Source organism: Abramis brama (genome assembly GCF_963993115.1).
Source record: "Abramis brama genome assembly, chromosome: 7".
NCBI classification, from domain to species: Eukaryota; Metazoa; Chordata; class Actinopteri; order Cypriniformes; family Leuciscidae; genus Abramis; species Abramis brama.
In genome coordinates, this window is record NC_139969.1 from 5,031,682 (window position 1) to 5,056,980 (window position 25,299).

Genomic DNA, 25,299 nt, shown 5'->3' on the forward strand with positions numbered 1-25,299 from the left:
TCCTTTTTATCAGTCAAATTAATTTAAAAATGTAAACTCAACAGGTATGAAATATTATCATTAAGAGAAAAAACACTGTTAATGAGAAGACGTGCACTGGACTGCTGCAGATTAGAGGGGAAATATATTTATTTACTATCGAATGCACAGTTGGAAAGAAAATATATTTATAGAAACATTTCAGCAGGTTCAAGATAATTCATGTTAACGCATGCGCTGAATGCTGTTACTGGAAACTTCTGAGCTCTAATAGTAAGTAGAACGTGGAAGCCGTTGTGAAAGTCTTCTGATGTAATATTGAAGTTACCCTTGTAACTGCTATTTGTGGGAAATAAAGCATTAAAAAAAAGTTGTGCAAGTAGGCTATTCTAGTGGCCAGGATCCACCCACGGAGACAGGAAGTGACGGTCTGATTGACACACCAACCACAAGTGACCAACCACATTGTTTCCAAGTGTCATTTAGGGGCGGTTATCTGAAATCAGTCACTGCAATAATCAAATAGTGGCCATAATTAAAGCTAGCTTTACACACTACGCGCTTTCCCTTTGAGCGGTTGCCTGAAACTGACACTAACCACCTTGTTTTGCAATGTGGAATAATCTGTTTTCTGAGAATGTTCAAGACTTCGGACTCATTTGCCCATAGCTAAATATACAGGACACCAAATTAACACAGTATGAGTTCTGGATGTTAATCTTGAGAGACATTTTGTAGCTGTGTAACTGCAAAATACCAATCTTTCTGTCTATATCTCTGCCCACTTAACTTAGAACAACGTTCTTGGAACATTTCCATGATGTTGTTTTTGAATGTTCTCTAACAGTGAGGGATTTTTTTTTTTTTTTGAGAACATTTCCAGAACATCCTTATGATGTTACTTGATGAATGTTCTCATTATTACATCTGTCTCTATTTAAGGATCATAAGCAGAACTGGGGGAAATGTCAGTATTTGGAGATTTTTCTTATTGTCCTTTAATGGTCATTAGTTCATGTTGTGTTTGGTTAATCGATCATCACGTGTTACATCCATATCTCTCATTTTGTGTCTTAAATCTGCAAGATAAACTGGGTTGTGTAGCATCATGAAAGTTAATAAGCACATAAACAAAACTACACAAATTAGACTTTTAGTTGATAAACTATGTGACCTTTAAAGGAATAGTTCACTTCAAAATGAAAATTCTGTCATCATTTACTCGCCCTCAAGTTGTTTCAAACCTATATCTTTATTCTGCTGATCACAAAAGAAGATAGTTTGGAGAATGTCGGCCTACCCCATTGACTTCCATACTTTTTTTTTTCCTACTATGGAAGTCAATGGTTACTGACATTCTTCAAAATATCATCTTTTGTGTTCAGCAGAAGAAAATAAATTCATACAGCTTTGAAACAAATTGAGGGTGAGTAAATGATGACAGAATTTTCATTATGAAGTGAACTATTCCTTTAAAACCTGCAAAAAATGCATTACTTCATGTGACATAGACATGCATGCCAATAAATAAAACGATTTTAGTTGGTTACACTTTACAACGATGTTCAGTCCATTACTATTAGTTAATGCATTGCTGTAAGTGTGATAAACTTGCAATGAATAATAATAAAAAATATAAATTGTAGTTTATTTTCAATTATTAGCCTAATGTTTTTTTTTTTCTTTACATATAAATATACATTTGTTTGTAGATAATACATTTTTGTTCATAATACATTAATGGTCATTTATAAAACTTGTCTATGCAGAAAATAACATCAATCTAAGTGTTGAAACATTTCATTCTTAGAAACCTGAAGCATTAACTAATGTTCACGTTAAAACATGCTTTTGATAACTGATACTGAACACCCATAAAGCAATGGAAGAAATATTGATTGCACTGTATTTTATGAATGTACAGTCTGTTCACCCCTTATCCACGTGGTCCAAGACATGTAAGGGCATTTCCTCCTCCGTCTATGATAATATGAGGGCAGAAAGCAGAAGCTGAGCAGTTGTACGACTGAACTGCAGTGAAAACCTCATACAGGACACATAAGCAGGAGCAATCGCAATGACTGCGTACGAGAAGGCAAAAATATTCTACATTTCAATCGGGTTTTGGCTCACTTTAGGTGAATATTTTATGTTGTGCTGTGTTTGTTTAGTGATATTTATTGTAAATCATGGATATTATAATGGTTTGTGTGTTTATTTAGGTGTTGAATGCTTCAGCAATGAGTCAAATTATATCGTAACTATTAAGACTGGAGGATCTGTCACCATCCCATGTCATTATGATGAGAAAAACCCACCACAGAAGAAATACTGGCACTCAGATAATGATCTATCTAATATATACACAAACACAACAGAGGAGAATCTGTCAGTAATCGATCATCCTGATCAGAGTCTCTTTACTGTGACTATGAGAAACCTGCAGAGCAAACATACTGGACACTATTATTGTTTAGTGGAGACTGATGGACAGTCGAGTGCTACATTTGATCTTTATATCAGGGTTCAGTCTGGTATGAGATTTTTGTAATAATTTTAATCACATTCTAATGAATAATTCTCTGACTTCACACACATATGTTATTATCTCAAATGTCTTGTGTCTGTGTGTTCAGCTCCTGATGTGTCTGTGATGAACAGCAGTGTATCTGGACATGAAGGTGGTAATGTCAGTGTCCAGTGTTTCTACAGTTCTAGATATAAGAATAAACTCAAACAGTGGTGCAGATATAAAGATCAGAGCTGTTACACTGAGAAGAGGACCGACACATCCCAGAATTCATCAGTCCAGATCAGTAATGATGGGAGAAGCTCCTTCACTGTGTTGATGACTGGACTGAGACTCAGTGATTCTGGATGGTACTTCTGCTCTGCTGGAGAGGCACTGAATCCTGTTCATCTCACTGTAACCGAAGCAGAACCAGGTAAAACATATTTAATACTGTATTTACATATTAAAATGTAAAACTCAATCCATAATTATTACAATAAAGTTTTTGCTAGAAAATTTTTTTTATTTATTTCGACAGTAAGTGTGACCACAGACACCGGCACTGAGAAGGACAAGTAAGTAACAAATTCTCATTATTGTGTGTAACAATATTAGCTCAAAGGGGAAATATTAATAAGAATCCATAATTATTAATTATGATTAATTATTAATATTTGGGTCAGTTAATTAGATTAACTTTGAGGTAAGCTAATTAATATTACAATCAATTAATCAGTTCCAATGAACTCTTTGATTATTCATTTATTCTAAGAAAAGTGTATCTTTCATCGTCACTGAAAAATAATTATTCCTTAGCATGTACAGAAATTAGAGCATATACTGTAACAAAATCAAAATCGTAAAAGGGACTTTGTATGCAAACAGAGGATCAGAAATCAAATTCATAATTGTGCACAAGTTTTATTAACTAAATCACAAACATAATTAACACTAAACAAACATAACCCAGCTCCCTGCTGTTACCCCTCCCCCAGTAACAGCAGAAACTGCGTTGTTGTCGGATGAGAAGCGCTGAGAAGAAGAGGGCGGTCACTGTGGTCAGTCTCTAATAAAGCCTGAGAATGGCCACCCCTCTCTGGGTTTGCTATACCAATGAGAAGGGTGGAATGTCTGGAGGGAGTTTCCTCTGTGGTGAAGATTTATGACGCTATCTCAAATCTGCCTTACCTCTTTTCTGCTAATTAATACTCAGATAGATATAACAAATCCACACTGCATTCTAAGAGAAGGTGATGTACATCAAAGCATGAGTCATCAAATGAGGATTATCAGTGCTTGAAAAAGGTGCCGGTACTCTCTTGCCTTACTCTCACCGCCTTCACCCAGGACCCAATTAACAATTTCCTGTGCCCTGGACAACCAGACTCAAGACCCCCGTAGTTAGGGGGGTTCGGGGGCATGCTCCCCCGAGAAAATTTGGATTTCTCTGATCTACATATGTGCAATTTAGGACTTTTGAAGGCCAAACAATTATAAGAAATAGGCTATCTTTAAAACCTTGTCATTAGATTATTTGTCAATACCTGCTCTCTCCTCATCTTCATATTTATTTTTCTCTCAGTCTTCTTATCCTGGACTATTTCTTCCCCTCCTAAAGCTGAACTTAGTCTTTTCATTTTCGTCTGTGTCAATGACGAAAGTAAACATAGGCTCAACAGATATTTATACGTTTTATGAATCATTTTCTTAGACAAGTTAATTCACTCAAGGCTACCAGGAAAGCTGTAGCCTAAGTCAGTATTGCCATTAGGAACCTTCTGCAAGCTTTGGGATTTGAAAACGTCTGTTTTTAAATGTTAAAAGTAATTTTAAATAATACAAATTATATATAATGTCATATTCTGTGTTAATTTTGACCACGAACCACGCGCTGTCACTTTAATTCAGCGCGTGCAGCACAGCGAAAATAGACTCGGTGTGGAAACGATCGTTGGACTGCTGTATACGCACCGCTCCTGGAACGCATTGCCGGACCGCATCCGCGTGCAGTGTGAAAGCTCTAGTCTAACCTGTTAAAATGGGTGCGGAAAAAAAATAAGCTCCGCATACGCATTGCAAACGGAGTATATATGTGAAATGGGCGTGACACTGACGCTTTTTCTGTCAGTGGTAGAGTACCGGCTACATGCGAGAAGTAGCGGTACGCAAGAAAACGTGCAGGTACGCTTTGGAGTTAAATGCAGAAGTGCCGGTACTGCGTACCGGTGAGTACCGCCCCACTTCGAGCACTGGGATTAATTAGATAGGAGACATGAAACAGGTAAAGTTACATTGACCGTTGGTTGTATAATGAAATACATACCATGGTATATACATAATAGGACACAAAACATCACACTCATTCACACAGTTTCTGGGGTGCACGTTCATTTCTAGCTCAGTTCGTCTCTGATTAATGCAGCGAAGTCTGCATGGAAGATTGTTTCTCCCCATTGTCTCTCTCTTGCACATGCGGCCACATACCTTTCGATCGTAAAAACTGTCTGTGTTCCCTGTAACAAGACACCGTCCTGCCAGTGTGTTAGCCTCATTTGGGATGTTAGTTTTTGGTGAAGGTTTCACAGTGAGTTTGCTGGATTATTCATTAAATAAATGAATAATTTGTGTGTGTCCGATTGGTCCAGACGCTACATGTGGCTTATTCTTTAGCAATATCTATACTTCACATGTCTATAACGTTACATAATGTTTTTTTTCCAGTCTTCCTACTGAAAAAAAAAAAAAAGTGAATACAAATATTTTCTGTAATGTGAGGGCTTAAATGTGTCCAAGTTAATGTGACAGAAACATATTCAGTTGCCTCCTGATAGTGTGCTATTGTCTTTTATCTTTCAGATGGCGTTTCTGTCTGTCACAGAACTAGAGTTTTCTCCACATTGAGCTGAGAGAAAACTGCTTTTGCTTTACACATTCATATCAGATTAAAGATCTGTGTGTAGAATGTATTAGATGTCTACATTTGCTAAATGCCTATGTCTGCAATGTATTTTTTTCTCACCATTTTTCTTCAAATGTATTTTTTCTTTTATCAAAAGCGACTTATAAATAAGGAACATACCAAATAAAACTACAAAATTAAAAGAAAAATGTATTTACATTTTTTTTTTTTAATTTAGCCATTTTTTATATCAGTATGATATACTGACCTCACGCAATAATGTTATTTTAGCCAGTGAAAGTATTTGCATCTGTCATCATGTTAACTAACCAACAACATACAGATAAAAGAGATTTTGGTTTAAATTCAGAGGCATCAAAGCTTATAAATGAAAAATATTGCATAATGGAATATATATATATATATATATATATATATATATATATATATATACACACACATACATGGAAATGTATTTAAAATACAAATACAAAATACTGTGTGGAAAAATTTATTTAAATACAAATACAAAATACTGTGTGAAAAAATGTATTTAAATACAAATACAGTACTTTGAAAATACACAAAATACATGTGAAATTGGCCATCCAGTGCAGGTATAGGTCACAGTGAATGAAGAAACTATAGGCCTACTGACTTTACATTCCTAACCTCATCTCTGCCCTCTCTTTCTTTCTTTCTTTCTTTCTTTCTTTCTTTCTTTCTGGCAATTACAAATAAACTTATTCAAAATAGTAGCCATTTATATACAAATTTCTGGTTACAATGAAGTCTATTACTTGTGGTGAACACTTAAAAAATTCATACTGTATGTAAAACTGTGGGAACCTTTTCTGCTATCTAGCAAAGAATATGGATGGGTGATATGACCAAAATCTCAATTTTACTTCACAATATCATGGTTTCACAATTCTCAATATCAGTTTTGATTCCACAGCATAAACTGAATTTCAAACTCTTTTGAGTTTTTTTTTTTTTTTTTTGCAGGTAGTCCAATGCTTTTTTCCCCAATGCTTTAGAATTAATTTAGATTCATTTGACACTATTTACCCCTTTTTTATTATTATTTATTATTATTTTCCCACTTGTCTGTGCTCTTTTATTATTTCATGTTAACTGAATTGAATAATGCACTATTTTAACTTTAATCAACAAGTAGAACTGATCATGACATTCTCACCTTATTCCAAAAAAACACACAAAAAAACAAAAACAAATCGCTGATCCAATGCTGAGCTAGTGAATGTCTGAACTAGTTGATGCACAGAATCAATACCCTGATAAAGAGGATGACTGGCAAAAAGTATTTTATGTATTTTGAAAATACAAAAATACTCATCTTAAATGTATTTAAATACAAATTATATTATATTTTTTCCAAAAGCTTTAAAATACAAAATACAAAATAGTATTTTGTATTTCAAATATGTATTTTAAATACATGTATCTGAAATACTGCCCATCCCTGCATACATACATACATACATATACACACACACACACACTATCTTTGTGGGGACTCTCTATAGACTTAATGGTTTTTATACTGTACAAACTGTATATTCTATCTCCTTACACTAACCCTACCCCTAAACCTACCTATCACAGAAAACTTTCTGCATTTTTACATTTTCAAAAATATATAATTTAGTATGTTTATTAACCCATTTCCCTCGTGGGGACCGCTGGCTGGTCCCCACAATGGGGGTGATCTCAGGTTTTACTATCCTTGTGGGGATATTTGGTTCCCACAATGTAATATAAACCAAACACACACACACACACACACACACACACACACACACACACATATGGTGTCACACACACATTATATCTCAAAGAGATGCAAATGAAAACTTCAGATTCTAGAGCATCTGATTGGACAGACAATCTGAGGAGAAGCTGAAGTGCAGAATGATGTCATTAGAATTGTTACTTGTATTGGTTGTAGAGAGAAACTATACCTTTTAAATGCATATATCTTCCAAATGTGAATTGTTTTGCATTGTTTTGAACATACTTAAAAATAACCTTAAGTCAAACATATTCACCAAAAAATAATTAAATGCCCAATTTTCTCAGCTAATAATGAATATTGTATGCCATCATGTCATCTGCCTATACAAGCCTTGTTGGATGTGTTCCCACTCATGGACGGTTATTCTAAACTAACAGTGCAGACAATGTGTGAAATATGTGTGAATGTTTACAATAACAGAAGCACTGAGAATACCCTTGTTTCTCCTTTTACCCAATCTGAGGCTGTTATGTCATGCATTTGATCAGCATACAAAAATGATAAAAGCTTTTTTCCATTGATAACTTCTATACAGAAAAGTGCTCCATTTATATACTTTCACAAATGTGTTGACCCAACCACAAAACAGATTAAAAATAACCAGTTTCTGAGGTGACACCTATAATTGCAAAAAGAGAACTAGAGAAGGAAGCATGTGAATCCCAGAGCGGAACAGCTTTGACATTCACTGTATTGCACATAAATACTTCTCATTTTGTTTGATTCTCTTCTATGATGACTTTAGACTTTATGCACGTCTCCTTAATTGAGAATCTGTTTCTATAGTATTAACCTAAAAATTTAAACTTGCATGGAAATGATGGAGATAAAAAAAGAAGAAACATTGCAACTTTTCGACAGACCGACAGTCAGTTTGAAGAAGTTCATTGTATTTTTCCTTTGGCTCATAACAGGCAAGTGTTCTCTATTTGCTTACAATTAATTTTACTCATACGAGTAGTTAATATATCCTGCTGTATGACATGCATTTTGCTACTACTTTTCTACATTTACTGATACATTAAAGTCAAACTAAAGTTGATCTTTTCTTCGCGCAGGTCCTGAATGCACAACAGGATCAGTAAACAGAAAGTTAACGGTTCAGACTGGAGGATCTGTCATTATCCCATGTTATTATGACAGGAAATACACAGAACACAAGAAATACTGGTGCTTTGATGACTCGGCAGCATATAATTACTGCTCTATTCTGGCATATGCTAATGAAACCAAAGGAAAAGTGTCTGTAATCGATCATCCAGATCAGAGTTTCTTTACTGTGACTATGAGAAACCTGCAGCATGAAGACACTGGATCTTACTGGTGTGTTGAGGAGATTGGAGGAATATTTCAAGTGGATGAAAGAGAGCAGCTTCATCTCACAGTTCAATCAGGTATGAGATGAGTTTCACATTCAGATGAATAATTCTGATCCTGATTCCTAATAAATCACAATGACTCGTGTCTGTGTGTTCAGCTCCTGATGTGTCTGTGATGAGCAGCAGTGTATCTGGACATGAAGGTGATAATGTCAGCGTCCAGTGTTTCTACACTTCTGGATATCAGAAAAAACTCAAACAGTGGTGCAGATATAAAGATCAGAGCTGTTACACTAAGAAGAGGACTGACACATCCCAGAATTCATCAGTCCAGATCAGTGATGATGGGAGAAGCTCCTTCACTGTGTTGATGACTGGACTGAGACTCAGTGATTCTGGATGGTACTTCTGCTCTGCTGGAGATCTGCAGGTTTCTGTTCAACTCACGATCACTGGTAAAATCCCATTCACTACTTAGACCTACACTTGAGTTCTTGATAGTAAAAAAAAAACTGTGTTCAGTAACTAATGTGTCTATATAAGATCCACACGTTCCTGTTGTCACCATTACTGAACCAAAAAGTAAAGTAATATGGATTTATTAGATTAAAATTGGCATCAAACAGAAGTCGCAATTTTCTTCCCTATTATCATGTATATCCAAGTGAAACGGCTCCTCGAAAAAGAAAAATGTAGGGCGGGATCATTTTTTTTATAGGAATTGATTGTATGCTTGTGCTTTGCTATTGGTGGATCTGATGTGAGTGACAGGTTGCCCCGCCCATCAGAGAAGAGATGTTGCTGCAAGAGGGAGGCAAAGTTATTTTCATTCAAGATTATGAGGCACATGAAAAAAAAAAAAAAAAAGATTTGCACAGATAAATCATTCATTTTGTAGTGATTTTAAAATCTTATTGGTGGTGACAAATTTATAATATTTTTTTTCTGATTTTTTATTCAACAGCAGTTGTGACTACAGAAGAACTTGACGAAAAGGGGTTAGTAGCTAATTAACATATTAATCGATCTTAAATATTGCTCAAATATTAAAGTCCTCCTGTAATCAATAATTTAATTTTATCTCTTAAAACTCATCTTTGATATTTTTTTCCTTGAAAACAAATTGCTTCCAATAGCTTGAATGTAACTCGACACCCTTGCCTCATTTAGTATATGAATATGCAAATGAGCACCAGCTCAGAGATCCACTTGCAATCACACGACCTGATTGGTTACAAGGTAGTTTGTGACGTCAGAAACACCAGCGATTTCAAACCGTGTTTTTGAGACTGTCTTTGGTTCACTGCAGTTTTAAGGAGAAAATACTCAGCAATGGTGTCGACTTATGAATTTGCACATGGTTTGTCTTAAAGCATATTAAAAACACCACATAGACATATAAACTACATTAAAAACTTGATTTTCATCACAGGGGGACATTAAAGGGATAGTTCGGCCAAAAATGATTGACATATCATATCATGGACCTAATACAATGCTTATTTTACGAGTATATATTTTAATGTTCTTTCTTAACATTTTGTCAATTTCTCTGTGTGGTCTTTTTCCTTTCATTTTCTAGTCAGAACTGTTCGAGTTAATTATTGAAGTTTATATTATTTCTCTCTCTTCTTTATAGCAACAACAATTCAACAGAAAGCAGTGAAGAGCAGCAGAATAAGTATTAATGCTCAAATAGATAAAAATCATGCAAACAGAAAATAACTTTTAAGTAACCAGATTGTATGCAATTGTTATTGTAAGTTTTGTTTTTAAGGTTATTTGTATGCAACATGATTTCTTTTCATTTTATGACTGTAACTGGTGTATACAGTAAAACCGCAACTGCATCAGTGAGGCCATCTTCTTTTTCGTGTACTCTGTCTATTTTAGTTTTGCAATATGGCACTTGTGAAATGATTTAAATCTACAACTTAATAGTTGTTAAAGGGATAGTTCATCCAAAAATAAACATTCAGTCAACATTTACTCAACCTCAGGTTCTTCCAAACCTGTATGAATTTCTTTCTTTTGCTGAACACAAATATGGACCCCATTGACTTCAATAGTATTCTTTTCTTCCATACTATGTAAGTCAATGGGGTCCATCAACTGTTTGGTTACCCATATTTTTCAAAATATCTTCGTTTGTGTTCAGCAGAAGAAAGAAATTCATACAGGTTTGGAACAACTTGAGGGAGAGAAAATTATGACACTGTCACTATGAACTGTCACTTTAAGAGAAATTGAACAGCTCAATGCATTTCAGACATTTAATTAAATAAATACTGTAGAAAATAATGTAAATCAAAAGTAAAAAACATGTTAAATCAATTTAAACCAACAATAACTGCAGCATTTTAACTAAATACCTAATGTGATCTCAGCAGAACAGATGCCACAATCACATAAATGTCAACTGATGAAGTAATATTTTTGCGAGTGACATAGAGTTCACTACAAATATGAATAACAAGTTAAAAAAAGTTCAAAATACCATAGAAAAATGCACCATGGTAAATTTAGTATCAGCAAAATAACCATTGTCAGTAAGGACTGCAATAATAGTAATAATTTTGTATGCATGTGTAATATGAACCATTTGTATTGTTTATTCTCACAGGCATTATGGGCATCTGGAGGTGTGGATTCCGACGGTTGTGTTGTTTCTGCTGTTGGTGACTGTCGTGTCAGCTGTAAAACTGAGAAAGAAGAACAGTCAGTATTGATTTACATTTCTTATTATATGACCTATTCCATCAGCAATTCAGTGTTTGATCAGTTTTGCACACTATTGTTCAAAAGTTTGCAGTCAGTAATTATAATTATTTTTTTAATAATTATTTTTTTCTCCTGCACAAATGAATTAAATTGATCAGAAGTCACATTAAAGACTTTTACAATGACACAAAAGATTTTATTTCTAATAAATGCTGCTCTTTTGAACTTTCTATTCATTAAAGAATCCTGAAAAAAATTATCACTGCAGTTTCCACAAAATATGAAGCAGCACAACTGCTTATAATAATAACTGATAATAATCAGAAATGTTTCTTGAGCAGCAGATCATCATATTAGAATGATTTATGAAGGATTGCAGTATTACATCAAACTTTCATCAGACTTACTGACCCCATTGAGCGCTAGTGTGTATTTATAAACTTTATGCTGATGTCTAAGAACTGTGTAATGGAAAGACTGATAACATCATTTGTTTTGTCACTAACAGACAGAAATAACACCCACAATACAGAGGTGACCAGAGATGGAGACGGTGACGCGGTAGGTTTGAGCTGACAACCGATTTGAGTTAAAACTCATAACTGAGAGACTCATTATAATAAGAGATGTTTATAATTATTCACAGGGAAACAGTGTCCGTTCATCATCAGCGGTTGCAGAGAATGACGTGACTTACAGCTCTGTGACAGTACGACCTAAAACTGAAACTAAAGCAGTAAGTGAACTCACAAGAACATGCACAGAGATTTGTTCTGTAATGTAATTATCAGTATTCTTCTTAATCATCTTTCATATCTCCAGTTTAGCCCAGTATCAGTGGAGGACGAGGTGACCTACAGCTCTGTGCACAAACAGTGAGAAGTTACAGGTTTGTTAAAGTTAATGATCACAGGATGTTTTACACAGACACTGAACATGTGATTTCATCTCATTGTTTAATTTCTCTATCACAGGTGCATGTTCCTGAGAAAATATGAACACAACAGCGCTGAACTTGAAACAAGCTAACATTTTTTAATTCCATGCATCGTTACAATGCAAAGCAAGCAAACTGTCAATTCAGATAAAATTATATTAATTTGATTGTATCATGCTTTATAATGTACAGTCCCTTGTGGTGGCACAATGTAAGTACATGTACAAAACAAATGGTTTACTATGAAATGAAAATTCAGTTTAAGCGTTATTTAGGAATAAGTGTGTAAATTGTTGATTGTAAAAAGCATAAAACATAATATATTTGCAAAGTTGTAATGTGCTTGCTTTAAGTGTGAAAATAAAATAAATATAAATATAAATACAAACAGGCGTATAATATTTTCTATAGGCTATTGTTTCTTAATGTGTTTTTTTTTCCAATTATTTTTATAGCAGTAGTCTAATAAGGGTAGTATTATATTATGGAAATATGTTTTTTTAAGGGCCCTGTTATGGTCTACAGTGTTTTTCCACCAGGTGGCGTTGTTCTGTGTTCTGGAGTGAGTGACAGGAACAGGTGTGGTGGGTTACCGGTGATTGCGCTTGCATCAAGAGACAGCGAGTACAAAAGGAATGACAGAGTTGGACTCAAGACTGCTCTTCCTCTTCAGTTCCAGATTGTTTTTACTTTTATTCTTTATTTCTTTGAGTTGTAGTATTATTAATTTGACTTATGTTTCCATTAAATCTTTATTTGTTAAATTGAGTTCCATGTGTGGCCTCCCCGTTATTATGTTGCTTCACCTTGAGCCAGGTGGACGTAACAGGCCCCTATTATGCTATTTTAAAGTTTCCTAATGTTGTTGTGGGGTCTCCTACAAGATGTTTATGCATCAAAGGTAAAAAAAAAAACTGTTTTATTTCCAAAATACATTTGCACATCATCACATTTTCAATGACTCAAACGACTCGTCAAATGAATCTCTCTAAATCCCTCCTTTCCGCGATATACTCTGCTCTGATTGGCCACACTGTAAAAAAATTCTAACCCTCCCAAATCAAAAATTTCAAGTGACCGATAACATCTGAATTTTTCAATTGGCCCAAGTGAAATTCTTGTTGCAATAGTCTGTTAACGTCAGACTAATTGAAAAATTTAGATGTTATCAGTCACTTGAAATTTTTGACTTGGGGATGTAATTTTTTTTTTACAGTGCAGACTGCTCTGTTGTGATTGGCCTACTGTGTACAGCGCATCGAAAACAAAACCGCCCATTGCCATAACAACGTCAGCTCTATTTGTCCCGTGGCTTCCTACACCGTAAACAAAACACAGTAACGAACGTTGATTTTACCATATCAATGCAAGCGCGAGTCTGATGATGAAACATTGGAAAAACTGTTATTCAACCCGAACCTCCATCGCAAGGACGACTCGAGCAGGACTCAGTGTTTCTCAGTGATACACTACTCAGTTTGAGGTACATTATATGAGATGCTGCAACTGTAATTCCTCACCATCAGCATTAACAAGTGCATGTCCATCAACAAACCGATTATTTTACTTGTACTAATTTATTTACAGAGTATTTTTCTAATATATTGCGGTGAACACGTGGAAACTGTATCAATAACAGTGCATACATTAGCCGAGCTCTAGAGTGAATGATCTGATGTAACATAAACGTTGGTAAAACAAATCTTTCCTCAAAGTAGTGAGAAAGACAGATAATCTGCATTAATAGACACAGTTATAGGTAATCGTGGCCCACAACTGATTAGCAGAAGTATTTCAGTAAGACAGTGATAACGTGAGTTAGCCAGTTAGCAGGAGACCTACACAATATAAAACTCAAAACTTAGTATTTTGAACACCATCTTTCAAGAGCAAGCGTTTTGTGAATCCTGTATTAAACTCTGAGATTTGAGAAGCAGTCGTCAGTGAAATGAAGGGAACACAGCAAAAGTTTAGGATTATACTGCTGTGATATCGTGGTAAAGATGAACTTTAACCACTGATTCTTCACATGCTCGTTCTTGGGCAGTGAAAAAAAAACTGGCTTTACCTTCACATTGTATACCTGTATTACCTTAGCATATTGCACGCGCAATATGAATTTTCCGTCTTGACGTCACAACGAAACGGCTTATGACTCGTTTGAAAAACAATTAATTTCATTGACTCAGAGTCGACTCTTACTTTTGAGAGACAATGACTTTATATACAGTGCACTTTCAGATTTAAAACTTTGCAGGATGTTTTCATTCACTTAGAGCTATGTTACACACTACATGAAAGGTAATTTTCAAAAATCCATAATAGGGCTCCTTTAAAGGGGTGGTATAATTGTCACGGGGTGACAAATAAGCCCGGGACTATCCCTGTTAGAGAAATGTCCCCGCTGAGATTTGGGAAGCGAAACACCGTCCCAAAGCCTGGGTGAGTGCCTGTCGCTATGGTAACCTAGTGGCGGATTGACAGCAGGTGTGGGTAATTTGCGCTGAGCGTTTGAATGGGGCCACACTAGCTCATGAGAGTATAAAAAGTCAGAGGAAGAGAAAGTGAGTGTGGTTCTTCCCCGCGGGGGTTGTGAGAGAGAGGGGGCAGCACGTGAGCGGCCGTGGCCGTGGCCGCGGTTGCGGCGGGAGGCCGCGGGAGAGAGAGGCACGAGCAGAGGGGGACACGACGAGAATGAGAGGTGAGACGCGCAGCACGTGAGCGGTCGCGGCGGGAGGCCGCGGGAGAGAGAGGACGAGAGAGACAGATGAGAGAGACAGATGAGAGAGCCAGAGAAAACTTCGGCTGGATTGCGGGCGGAAGCCTTGGTACACTGACCCAGCTAGCAGGGAACGTTCTCAGAACTTTCGCTAACATTCCCTACAAGTTTGGTTAATGTTCTAAAGAAAACATTTGAATGTAATGTTTACTGAACATTTTAAGGATGTTTTCTCATTTTAAAAAATGTTCCTATAACGTTATATGAAAACTAAGATATAACATTTTAACTGCAACATTCAAAAGATGTTTTGGGAATGTTTCTGAAATAACAAGTTGTACTATGATCTCAAAATATAATTGTCCCTATGTTTCATTATAACGAAAGAAGAACGTTCTCTCTGTCACGTTAGGAAAACGTTTTGAGGATATCATTGAGAGATGAGATGTTGAATGTTCTTTATAAAACGTTATTTTAATGTGACGAGTTAACAAAATTATAACATTTTATTTGCAACATTTTGAGAATATTTTGGGAATGTTGTTAAAGTTAAAGTTTGTACAATGATCTCAATATAACATTGTCCCAATGTTTCATAAAAACAAAAGAAGAACATTCTCTCTGTCACATTTGTAGAATATTTTGAGGATATCATTGAAAGATGATATGTTGAATGTTCTTTATAAAACGTTCTTCTAATGTGACGAGTTAACACAATTAGAACATTTTACTTGCAACATTTTGAGCATATTTTGGGAATGTTGTTAAAGTTAAAGTTTGTACAATGATCTCAAAATAACGTTGTCTTAATGTTTTGTCATAACAAAAGAAGAATGTTCTCTCTGTCACGTTAGGAAAATGTTTTGAGGATATCATTGAGAGATGATATGTTGAATGTTCTTTATAAAACGTTCTTCTAATGTGACGAGTTAACACAATTAGAACATTTTACCTGCAACATTTTGAGCATATTTTGGAAATGTTGTTAAAGTTAAAGTTTGTACAATGATCTCAATATAACATTGTCCCAATGTTTCATGATAACAAAAGAAGAACATTCTACTTGCAACATTTTGAGCATATTTTGGGAATGTTGCTAAAGTTAGAGTTTGTACAATGATCTCAATATAACATTGTCCCAATGTTTCATAAAAACAAAAGAGGAACATTCTCTCTGTCACATTAGGAAAATGTTTTGAGGATATCATTGAGAGATGAGAGGTTGAATGTTCTTTATAAAACGTTATTTTAATGTGACGAGTTAACACTATTAGAACATTTTACCTGCAACATTTTGAGCATATTTTGGGAATGTTGTTAAAGTTAAAGTTTGTACAATGATCTCAATATAACATTGTCCCAATGTTTCATGATAACAAAAGAAGAACATTCTACTTGCAACATTTTGAGCATATTTTGGGAATGTTGTTAAAGTTAAAGTTTGTACAATGATCTCAATATAACATTGTCCCAATGTTTCATAGAAACAAAAGAAGAACGTTCTCTCTGTCACGTTAGGAAAATGTTTTGAGGATATCATTGAGAGATGAGATGTTGAATGTTCTTCATAAAACGTTCTTCTAATGTGACGAGTTAACACAATTAGAACATTTTATTTGCAACATTTTGAGCATATTTTGGGAATGTTGTTAAAGTTAAAGTTTGGACAATGATCTTAAAATAACATTGTCCCAATGTTTCATGATAACAAAAGAAGAACATTCTACTTGCAACATTTTGAGGATATTTTGGGAATGTTATTAAAGTTCAAGTTTGTACAATGATCTCAATATAACATTGTCCCAATGTTTCATAAAACCAAAAGAAGAACAATTCTCTCTGTCACATTAGGAAAATGTTTTGAGGATACCATTGAGAGATGAGATGTTTATTGTTCTTTATAAAACGTTATTTTAATGTGACGAGTTAACAAAATTATAACATTTTATTTGCAACATTTTGAGCATATTTTGGGAATGTTGTTTAAGTTAAAGTTTGTACAATGATCTCAAAATAACGTTGTCTTAATGTTTTGTCATAACAAAAGAAGAACGTTCTCTCTGTCACATTTGTAGAATGTTTTGAGGATATCATTGAGAGATGAGATGTTTATTGTTCTTTATAAAATGTTCTTCTAATGTGACGAGTTAACACAATTAGAACATTTTACTTGCAACATTTTGAGCATATTTTGGGAATGTTGCTAAAGTTAAAGTTTGTACAATGATCTCAATATAACATTGTCCCAATGTTTTGTCATAACAAAAGAAGAACATTCTCTCTGTCACATTAGGAAAATGTTTTGAGGATATCATTGAGAGATGAGATGTTGAATGTTCTTTATAAAACGTTCTTGTAATGTTATGTGTTAACACAATTAGAACATTTTAATTGCAACATTTTAAGGATGTTTTGAGGATGTTGTTGAGATAACAGATTATATAATGTTCTCAGTAAAACATTGGCACAATGTTCCATAATAACAGAGGAGGAACATTATCAAATCAACGTTCGTAAAATGTTTTGAGGATATCACTGAGACCTGAGATGATGAGTGTTTTTAAAAAAAATTCTTGTAATGTGACGTGTTAACAAAACTAGAACATTTTAAATGTAACATTTAGCAATCAAACTACACAATTATTGTTAAATTGAGCTTGCTGGTCTGACAGCAGGCCAACAGGGTTCACGATGGAACATATGGTGCATTTAAGTCCTCCTGGGAAGTTTGTATTCATGAGGTTTTACAATTTTGTTTAATGTTTTAAATTAATGAAGCCACTGTAAACTTTATCATCACATATTATACTGTTACATATTAATGCTATCATATTTTGTGCAGGCATTAGCTTACTTCATTGTCACTGCTGAATACCTAAGTATAGTGGTATCCCACAATGTTTCCCACTGACACACCCCTAACTCTTCAAGATCGGGGTTAAAGAAAATCCTGAGCTTCCTACTCATATTCTCATCATTGTGGTGGCGTTCAACTTGTAAATACGATCTTTATGACATGACTTGAATGCACCAATAGCTCTAGCTTAATTAGGGACAATCCATACAAACACTCTTTGCTAAAATACATTACAGACTGTCACAGTGAGAAGTTATTCGTCCTGTATCAACGCTAAAGGCCTAACCACTGCAGTCAACACCTTGGAGTATCCATGCTGTTAAATAAAAGTCTGTAGACAAGGGTTAGGGTTAGGGTTAACCTTAACCCTTAATTTCTAACCCAGACCCGGTTTCACAGAGTTTAGATTAAGCCAGGATTAGGCCTTAGTGCATTTAATTAGCTTTTAAAAATGTGCCTTAGAAAAAAGAAAAAGAAACATTACTGGTGTGCATCTTGAGACAAAATAATGGCACCGACATATTTTAAGATATGTCAGTGCAAGTTGCTTTCAGGTAAAACAGCTCAAACGTGCATTTTAGTCTGGGACTACAGGCTTAAACCTTGCCTGTGAAACCCGGGGTATATGTTGCAACTTGTATAGAATTATGCCAATGTTACCAAAGTGTTGTGTTGGACAGAGGATTAACCCTAAACCAACAGGTTGTGTAACAGTGCCACACAGGGTGAAAAGCAAGTTGACATTATTAGGCATAAGAGTGTTTCTAAAGGAAAGGTCAATATTTTGTTAAAGTGCAAAAGGATCATTATGGGTCACATGAATGTATCTCTAATGTTACCATGATACCAATCCATTAGTTTTTCATGTAGGTAGGTATACAGAATTGTATATGAATAGCCTATACATATGCAATGTTTGCTCTGTTTAATATATAATATGTTTGCTCTTTTAAACTGCTGTTTGGCAGAGCAGTGGTAAATATATGTTGTTATACATGGTATATATTATTTGTGTAATTTATTATTATTATTTATATGTTATTGTAAGTTTATTTATTTTTTATCATGCACTGCAATGAAGACACCATTTAACCAATTGATTAAATATAACAGCCAGCTTACAAATACAACTAAATAAATAGCCGTGCACATTTTTTTCATATTCTTTCTTTTAAAACATGTAATCTTTTCCTGTAATTGCAATGTTACCACATTATTGGCTGTCTCTTCGAGTTGTTTTGAGCATGATTGGCTATTCAGACTGTCATCCAGGAATCTGGCCAATGGCAGCTATGCGCGCCTTTTACTGGTCAAGTTTGAAGTTTGAATATTCGTCTGTTTTAGAGTGAGAGTGTGTGTGTGTGCGCGCTGCTGCTGCTCGGGAGGATCTTCAGTACTAGCCTCCTTCGGTTCTGTGGCTTTTACATTGTTTAAAACATGGATTATTTTGCATCGTACTGTTACATTTTTATTTCGAGCGAGTTGCGGGATGTAAATGGACAACGAATTTTAACAACGTAGCCTACGTGTAACGGACATATTGCAATCTGCGGAAGGTAAATAACTTTATTTTATATAAAAATACATTCTGCTACATCAAAATATAGTGTGTTAAATTGAGAAGCTAATTTTAAATGCGACTAGAGCAATATCGATATTATGTCAATGTTTCAGGCTGCATGTGTAACGTTAGGCTAAATATTGTCAGCTAAGTTAGTTTTTGATAAAAATAAATAAAAATAAACCTCAGCATAGTCTGAGCTTTACAATGAGTGAACTGAGAACATTGTGTCTTTATACAGAGAGGAACTCGACCCACACTATGAAAACTAGGCTTTTGAATGATCGCGGGATATCGGCCTAACGTTACCGTCAAAATGATGAGTCATCATCATAATATGTTTTTGAGCTGGTGAGTAAAAATTTGCAAGCTTTTTATGTCTCTTTTAGTAAGTAAATACAAATAGCTAATAATATTGCTGTATGTGTGTGTTTCCCATTATCCAGGAATTTTGGGAATAAATTATCCAGCCACATGATCTTCAGTTGCGGTGAGTATTGTCATAGTAAAATACACGTGAAATAGAGGCAGAACATGTAAACTCTGCTCAAAGGCACACTGGTCCAAACCCTCCAGTCAAAATTGTACCTGTCTTCTTGATATGAGTTTTTATGGGCCTAGCTGACCCAAACATAAATGTCCTTTCAAAATGAAATTATTTTCAAACCTGTATGACTTACTTCTGTGAAACACAAGAATGTTGGGAATAAAACAACATTGGAACCCATTTTATGGAAACAAATGTTCCCAATGTTTCATGATAACAAAAGAAGAACATTCTACTTGCAACATTTTGAGCATATTTTGGGAATGTTGCTAAAGTTAAAGTTGTACAATGATCTCAATATAACATTGTCCCAATGTTTCATGATAACAAAAGAAGAACATTCTCTCTGTCACGTTAGGGAAATGTTTTGAGGATATCATTGAGAGATGAGATGTTGAATGTTCTTCATAAAACGTTCTTCTAATGTGACAAGTTAACACAATTAGAACATTTTACTTGCAACATTTTGAAAAAATAAAATAAAATAAACCTCAGCATAGGAGCTTTACAATGAGGGAACTGAGAACATTGTGTCTTTATACATAACATAAATGTCCTTTCAAAATGAAATTATTTTCAAACCTGTATGACTTACTTCTCTGAAACACAAGAATGTTGGGAATTAAACAACATTGGAACCCATTTTATGAAAAAAAAAAAAAAAAACAGTGAAGTCATTTCTCAAGATATCTTAATTAAGGTTATACAAAATAAATTCATACAGTTTTGGAACAACATGGAGTACCGGTAAATAACGATAGAGAGTCTATTTTTTGGATGAGCTGTTCTTTTTAGGACATGTTCCCAGGGTCCTTTGCTAAATTAACCATGGTTTTTATTATAGTAAAGTGTAGAAACAATATTTTTATGGTGGATTGATTACAATAATTTATTACCATTTAGTTAGTGTAGCAAAACCATGGTTAATGTTAGTAAGGGTTCTCCAGATTTATATAGCCTAACACTTAAGGAAAACATAAAAAATGGTCCTATGTCACCCAGATCAATAGTCTGTTAACACACATTAACACACTTTTTACATTTTCTTAAGATCAAGCATTGGACCAATGTTTACGGAGCAGAACAGGCACCAACAGAGAAACAAGTCCATCACTAGTAAGTATCCACTGCATTTTATAAAACCGTAGTCAATTTTAAACGCACAATGCACTCCAAAATAAAAATGATCTATTTTTTTCTCCCTCGTGCCAGATTTATATCTGTCCCAGATTTATATCTGACTTTCTTTCCACAGAGATTTTTAGAAAAATGATCATTAAAGAGAATCATATAAAGAGAAATGTGGGAGGAGCTTGAATTTATTGCCTAGCCCTGTTTGTTTGAACCGCGAGAGCCGTCAAAGCTTATGCTACTCCTATGTCATGCACCGACAAGAGCCTTTTATAGTCAACACGTCGGACGCAAGCAACTTGCAGTTTTGCCCCCACCAACAACGCATAGTATTGCATACAACGGTGCGTCGCGTATCAAAAACTGGGACGACACATTTTTCTACTCATAGACGCATATGGCGGCCGAAGTGTAGTGATGCGTAGCCTTGCAGGCGCATATGCGTATCGATGCGTTGACTAACTCTTTGGGCGTAATTTGACTTGCATATGGCTGTCTGCTGGAAGCTAGTTATTTAAGTCGATAAAATTATAAATATGGTAGGGCTGGGGGAATTAACACGTTAATCTTCGCGATTAATTTGAGATGCTTAACGAGTTTATAAAAAAAATGCAATTAACGCAGCACTTTTTTTGCCTCATTTTAATGACTTCCTGTTGCGGAAAAGGCTGCAAAATATGCCGTCCCGCCCCTCCGTGTTCGGCGATCAGGTTTTATTCTCGCGCAGCTTTCATGACCGGGTCTTTTCCGCTCCGCGCTCTCCATTCCGTGTGTGTGTGTCGGCGCACTGACACACACACACAACACTGAGCAAACATTGAGCTCTTTGCTCAATGTTCTGCTCCGTGTTTGCGCTGCGCGTTCTGCTCTGTCGTTAACGGCCCAAACGCTCCAATCATGTACCGATCATGCACTGGAAAAGCAAAGTCAAATAACGTGAAATTTCTCAGTAGTAGACTTCTGTGAAATAGCCCTACTGAGCTGGTATAGTCATGCTGACAACAATGGTAAAATTACCTGCTCTGATCACATGCTCTTGTAATAATAGCTTTGTAGGACTATGTTTTATTTTGATAATTAGAAAAAAAAAATTATAATAATAAATTGTTAAATTTATTATGTTGATTGATTATTGAAAATAATAATATATTGATATATTGATGTTTAATATTATTTTAATACAGGGCTATTTTCTGTTCCTTTTTTTCCTTTTTGTTGTTTAATTAGGTTATTCTAAGTTTAAATATTGATGATTACAAGCTTGGGGGAAATGCAATTAATTGCATTTAATTACAGCAAATTGTGTAAATAATCAGTTACTTTTTTTAATCGATTCCCAGCCCTAAAATATAAAATATGGATATGTTTCTTACACAAACGCATCACTTCGCTTCACCTTTCGCCTTTATTAACCTGCCAGAGCCGTGTGGAGTACTTTTATCATGGATGGATGCATTTTTATGGACTTGTCAAAAAAATCCCACAGGGAGCTACAGAATAAGAAATCTTTGAAGTCCACTTTTTTACTGTCTGTTTCCATCAGTAAAATTACAGTTTTTTTTTTTCTCTCAGAATTGTGAGGCAAGAACACACAATTGCAAGAAAATATCAGAATTGTGAGCTGTCTTTTTTACTCCCCTCAGAATTCACCCTTCGAGGGAGTTTGATTGACAGGTATTTTTTACATTTTTATTTTACCAAAAATATTTTTTTCTAAAAAAATTACACAAATTAAACGTTGAGACTTTGTTTCAACTTTCATATCAAAAGTAACCTGCTCTGTCTTGTCTCTGCGTTTAAACGTTTCAGCGTTTTTTCTGTGATCCGCAATGTATTTTTCATTGCGTGACAATATGATGTGTGGCGTGAGAGCGCCATGGCTTGTTGGACATAGCAACAGTAACTAAAGGGGGCGGGTCTTTGCAAATTGCATTAACCATGGCTGCCTGTTAATTATCACTGGACTACTTCGCTCTCGCATCTCCCAAAAGTAATTTTTTTTTTGTTTTCTTGATTCCATTTTAATGGTTTAATTAAATTGCTATAACCAATTATTTAAAATGTAATGATTTAAGCAAAACGTTCTTCAAAGGTTAAACCAAACTTTTATTTGACGGATTGCCGTGTAGACCTTTGAGTTTCTCTGTGTTTTATGATATGATGATAGTTTTTCTCAAATGAAGCTAAAATGCTGCTGAAGTGACTCTCAGAGCAGCTGTATTGATGAAGTGCATTAATGTTCTCATATAGAAACGACAGCAAAAAAAAAATAAGCCAGAATTGCTTTTTTTTCTCAGGTTTTACTAATTTATCCTGTGATTCTGACTTTCAAACGGCCAATTGCGAGTTTATATCTCGCACTTCTGAGAAAAAAAAGTTTGAATTGTGATTCGCAATTACCTTTTTTAAAAATTGTATTCCATGGCGGAAACAAGCTTTCATATGCACAGACAGTAGCTCACATTTAACATGCAGATTGTGCGCACACAGAAACCTACTGGAGCACAAAAAGTTAGTGTCAACACTGTCCTGTGATTTCTCAATAAGAAACAGAAGTTATAGCATATTTTTCTTTCTGCTTTTGAAGTAACTAAAACTTACAGCTTAGCTAATAGCAAAGAGACGATTCACAGGTATGATTAAATCACACTAGAAATTGTTCTATCTCAAATGCAGTACTACTTTATCTGTATCTGATTTAAAACAAGCAGAAATCTGTAAGAAATGTAACAATCCATAGACAATATAACTGATGAAAATGAGCTGTTACATCAGAGCAAAAGCATCGTGGGCAGTGCTGTGACATGCTGCAGCTGTGCTCAAGGCTACCTGAGTTCGAGGTTCACACTTCTCAAGCCAAGTTTGTAGTTTGTTAAAATAATTTAGCCTCTAGTTGTGTTATTAAAGGGATACTCCACTTTTTTTGGAAATAGGCTCATTTTACAACTCCCTCAGAGTTAAACAGTTGAGTTTTACCGTTTTCGAATCCATTCAGCCGAGTTTCTGATATTTGGAAGAATATCAGTAACCAGACAGTTTCTGGTCTCATTGACTTCCATAGTAGGAAAAAATATATACTATGGAAGTCAATGAGACCAGAAACTGTCTGGTTACTGACATTCTTCTAAATATCAGAAACTCGGCTGAATGGATTAGAAAACGGTAAAACTCAACTGTTTAACTCTGGGGGAGTTATAAAATGAGCCTATTTCCAAAAAAAGTGGAGTATCCCTTTAACATGTATATAATGGATTAAGTATATGTTTTAAATTACAGAAACAAAATAGATACTCATAAGGTATCATATTTATACTTTTAAATAAACTAATCTAATTAATTTCTGATTAATAATTAGGCTGGCTAATTTTGAAAGTTTTCAAAGTCAATATTGCTTGTGATCTTAATATGTAATATGTATTTGTATTATTTTTGTTTACACTGTTGCATGATCTTCTTTTATAGGCTATGAGGAAAAACTCTACCATGCACACAGAGAATGGAGCTCAATTCTGCTAACTGGGATAGCAGCTGAAAAAGAAGAAGAGAAGAACAGTAGAACACCTATTAATGCAGATGACTTTATTCTTTTTCTGCAAGAACCAAGACAACCAAAGACTGATGATGAGCGCTCTGAGCAAACAGCAGTCAAGACGTGTGATTGCACATTGGACTTTACTGAGTTCTTCATTTAATGTTGGGCATCTACTGTACGCAGAACTTCTAATAATTTATGTGAATGCCATTCATAAACCTGTTAGATTTTTGTTTTATTTTAGAGATTAATAAAATTGTATGTTTTAACAATGTTATAGCTAAGCATTTTTTATGTTTAAGAGAACATTTTGGGAACAAAAATAAAACTTCCCACTAAAAAATTTATAAGAATGTTAAGTAGTATTTTTAAGAGTATTTTTAGAGAATGTTATCCTAACTTTTAGAAGAACGTTCTAAGAATAAAAATAAAACTTCCTGCTAAAAACTTTATAAGAATAAAGGGATAATGTTCTAAAAATGTTATGATTAAACATTTATAGAAGGTCATCATCACAAAACATTTTTAGAGTGTTCTTAGAGAATGTTATCCTACCTTTTAGGAGAAATAATGTTCTAACAATATTATTATTAAACATTTTTATAATGTTGTAAAAAAAAATGTTATCTGAACTTTTAAAAGAACATTCTGGGAACAAAAATAAAAACACCCCCTGAAAACTTTCTAAGAACGTTAGAGAATAATGTTGTAAGAATGGTACACCTAAACATTTTAATAATGTTTTTAAATAATGTTATCCGAACAT

The 25,299-nt window shown here is 34.6% G+C and overlaps 2 protein-coding genes and 1 long non-coding RNA gene across 4 annotated transcripts; all 3 read left to right on the forward strand.

Moving 5' to 3' along the window:
- Nucleotides 1-1,996: 1,996 nt before the first annotated feature.
- LOC311086005 (polymeric immunoglobulin receptor-like) lies at nucleotides 1,997-5,600 on the forward strand. The gene is made up of 5 exons (XM_084118633.1): nucleotides 1,997-2,117; nucleotides 2,202-2,513; nucleotides 2,616-2,924; nucleotides 3,030-3,066; nucleotides 5,348-5,600. The coding sequence occupies exons 1-5, from the start codon at nucleotides 2,057-2,059 to the stop codon at nucleotides 5,373-5,375; spliced, it is 747 nt and encodes a 248-aa protein (XP_083974759.1). The 5' UTR covers nucleotides 1,997-2,056; the 3' UTR covers nucleotides 5,376-5,600.
- A 443-nt stretch (nucleotides 5,601-6,043) lies between these two features.
- Nucleotides 6,044-12,954, forward strand: LOC311085993 (polymeric immunoglobulin receptor-like). Of its 2 annotated transcripts, none has more exons than XM_084118616.1 (10): nucleotides 6,044-8,123; nucleotides 8,268-8,603; nucleotides 8,687-8,983; nucleotides 9,496-9,526; nucleotides 10,168-10,209; nucleotides 11,152-11,246; nucleotides 11,758-11,810; nucleotides 11,896-11,985; nucleotides 12,072-12,138; nucleotides 12,224-12,954. In XM_084118616.1, exons 1-9 carry the CDS (start codon nucleotides 8,021-8,023, stop codon nucleotides 12,126-12,128), a joined length of 1,104 nt encoding a protein of 367 aa, XP_083974742.1. In that variant the 5' UTR covers nucleotides 6,044-8,020; the 3' UTR covers nucleotides 12,129-12,138; nucleotides 12,224-12,954. The 2 variants fall into 2 exon arrangements, with proteins under 2 accessions (XP_083974742.1, XP_083974741.1); XM_084118615.1 differs by having other exon boundaries at nucleotides 6,059-8,123; nucleotides 9,493-9,526.
- A 5,083-nt stretch (nucleotides 12,955-18,037) lies between these two features.
- Nucleotides 18,038-24,810, forward strand: LOC311086668. The gene is made up of 5 exons (XR_014607105.1): nucleotides 18,038-19,318; nucleotides 19,565-19,674; nucleotides 19,770-19,813; nucleotides 20,922-20,986; nucleotides 24,464-24,810. It is a non-coding gene; the product is annotated as an uncharacterized lncRNA (long non-coding RNA).
- The last annotated feature ends 489 nt before the right edge of the window (nucleotides 24,811-25,299 follow it).

Bases quoted from the DNA above. Each gene is read 5' to 3' on its own strand.
- LOC311086005 (XM_084118633.1), top strand. From the start codon at position 2,057: ATGACTGCGTACGAGAAGGCAAAAATATTCTACATTTCAATCGGGTTT. The intron at 2,925-3,029 runs GTAAAACATATT...TTATTTCGACAG, and splicing joins TGTAACCGAAGCAGAACCAG to TAAGTGTGACCACAGACACC. The intron at 3,067-5,347 runs GTAAGTAACAAA...TTTATCTTTCAG, and splicing joins ACCGGCACTGAGAAGGACAA to ATGGCGTTTCTGTCTGTCAC.
- LOC311085993 (XM_084118615.1), top strand. From the start codon at position 8,021: ATGGAAATGATGGAGATAAAAAAAGAAGAAACATTGCAACTTTTCGAC. The intron at 8,604-8,686 runs GTATGAGATGAG...CTGTGTGTTCAG, and splicing joins TCATCTCACAGTTCAATCAG to CTCCTGATGTGTCTGTGATG. The intron at 8,984-9,492 runs GTAAAATCCCAT...TTTATTCAACAG, and splicing joins TGTTCAACTCACGATCACTG to CAGTTGTGACTACAGAAGAA.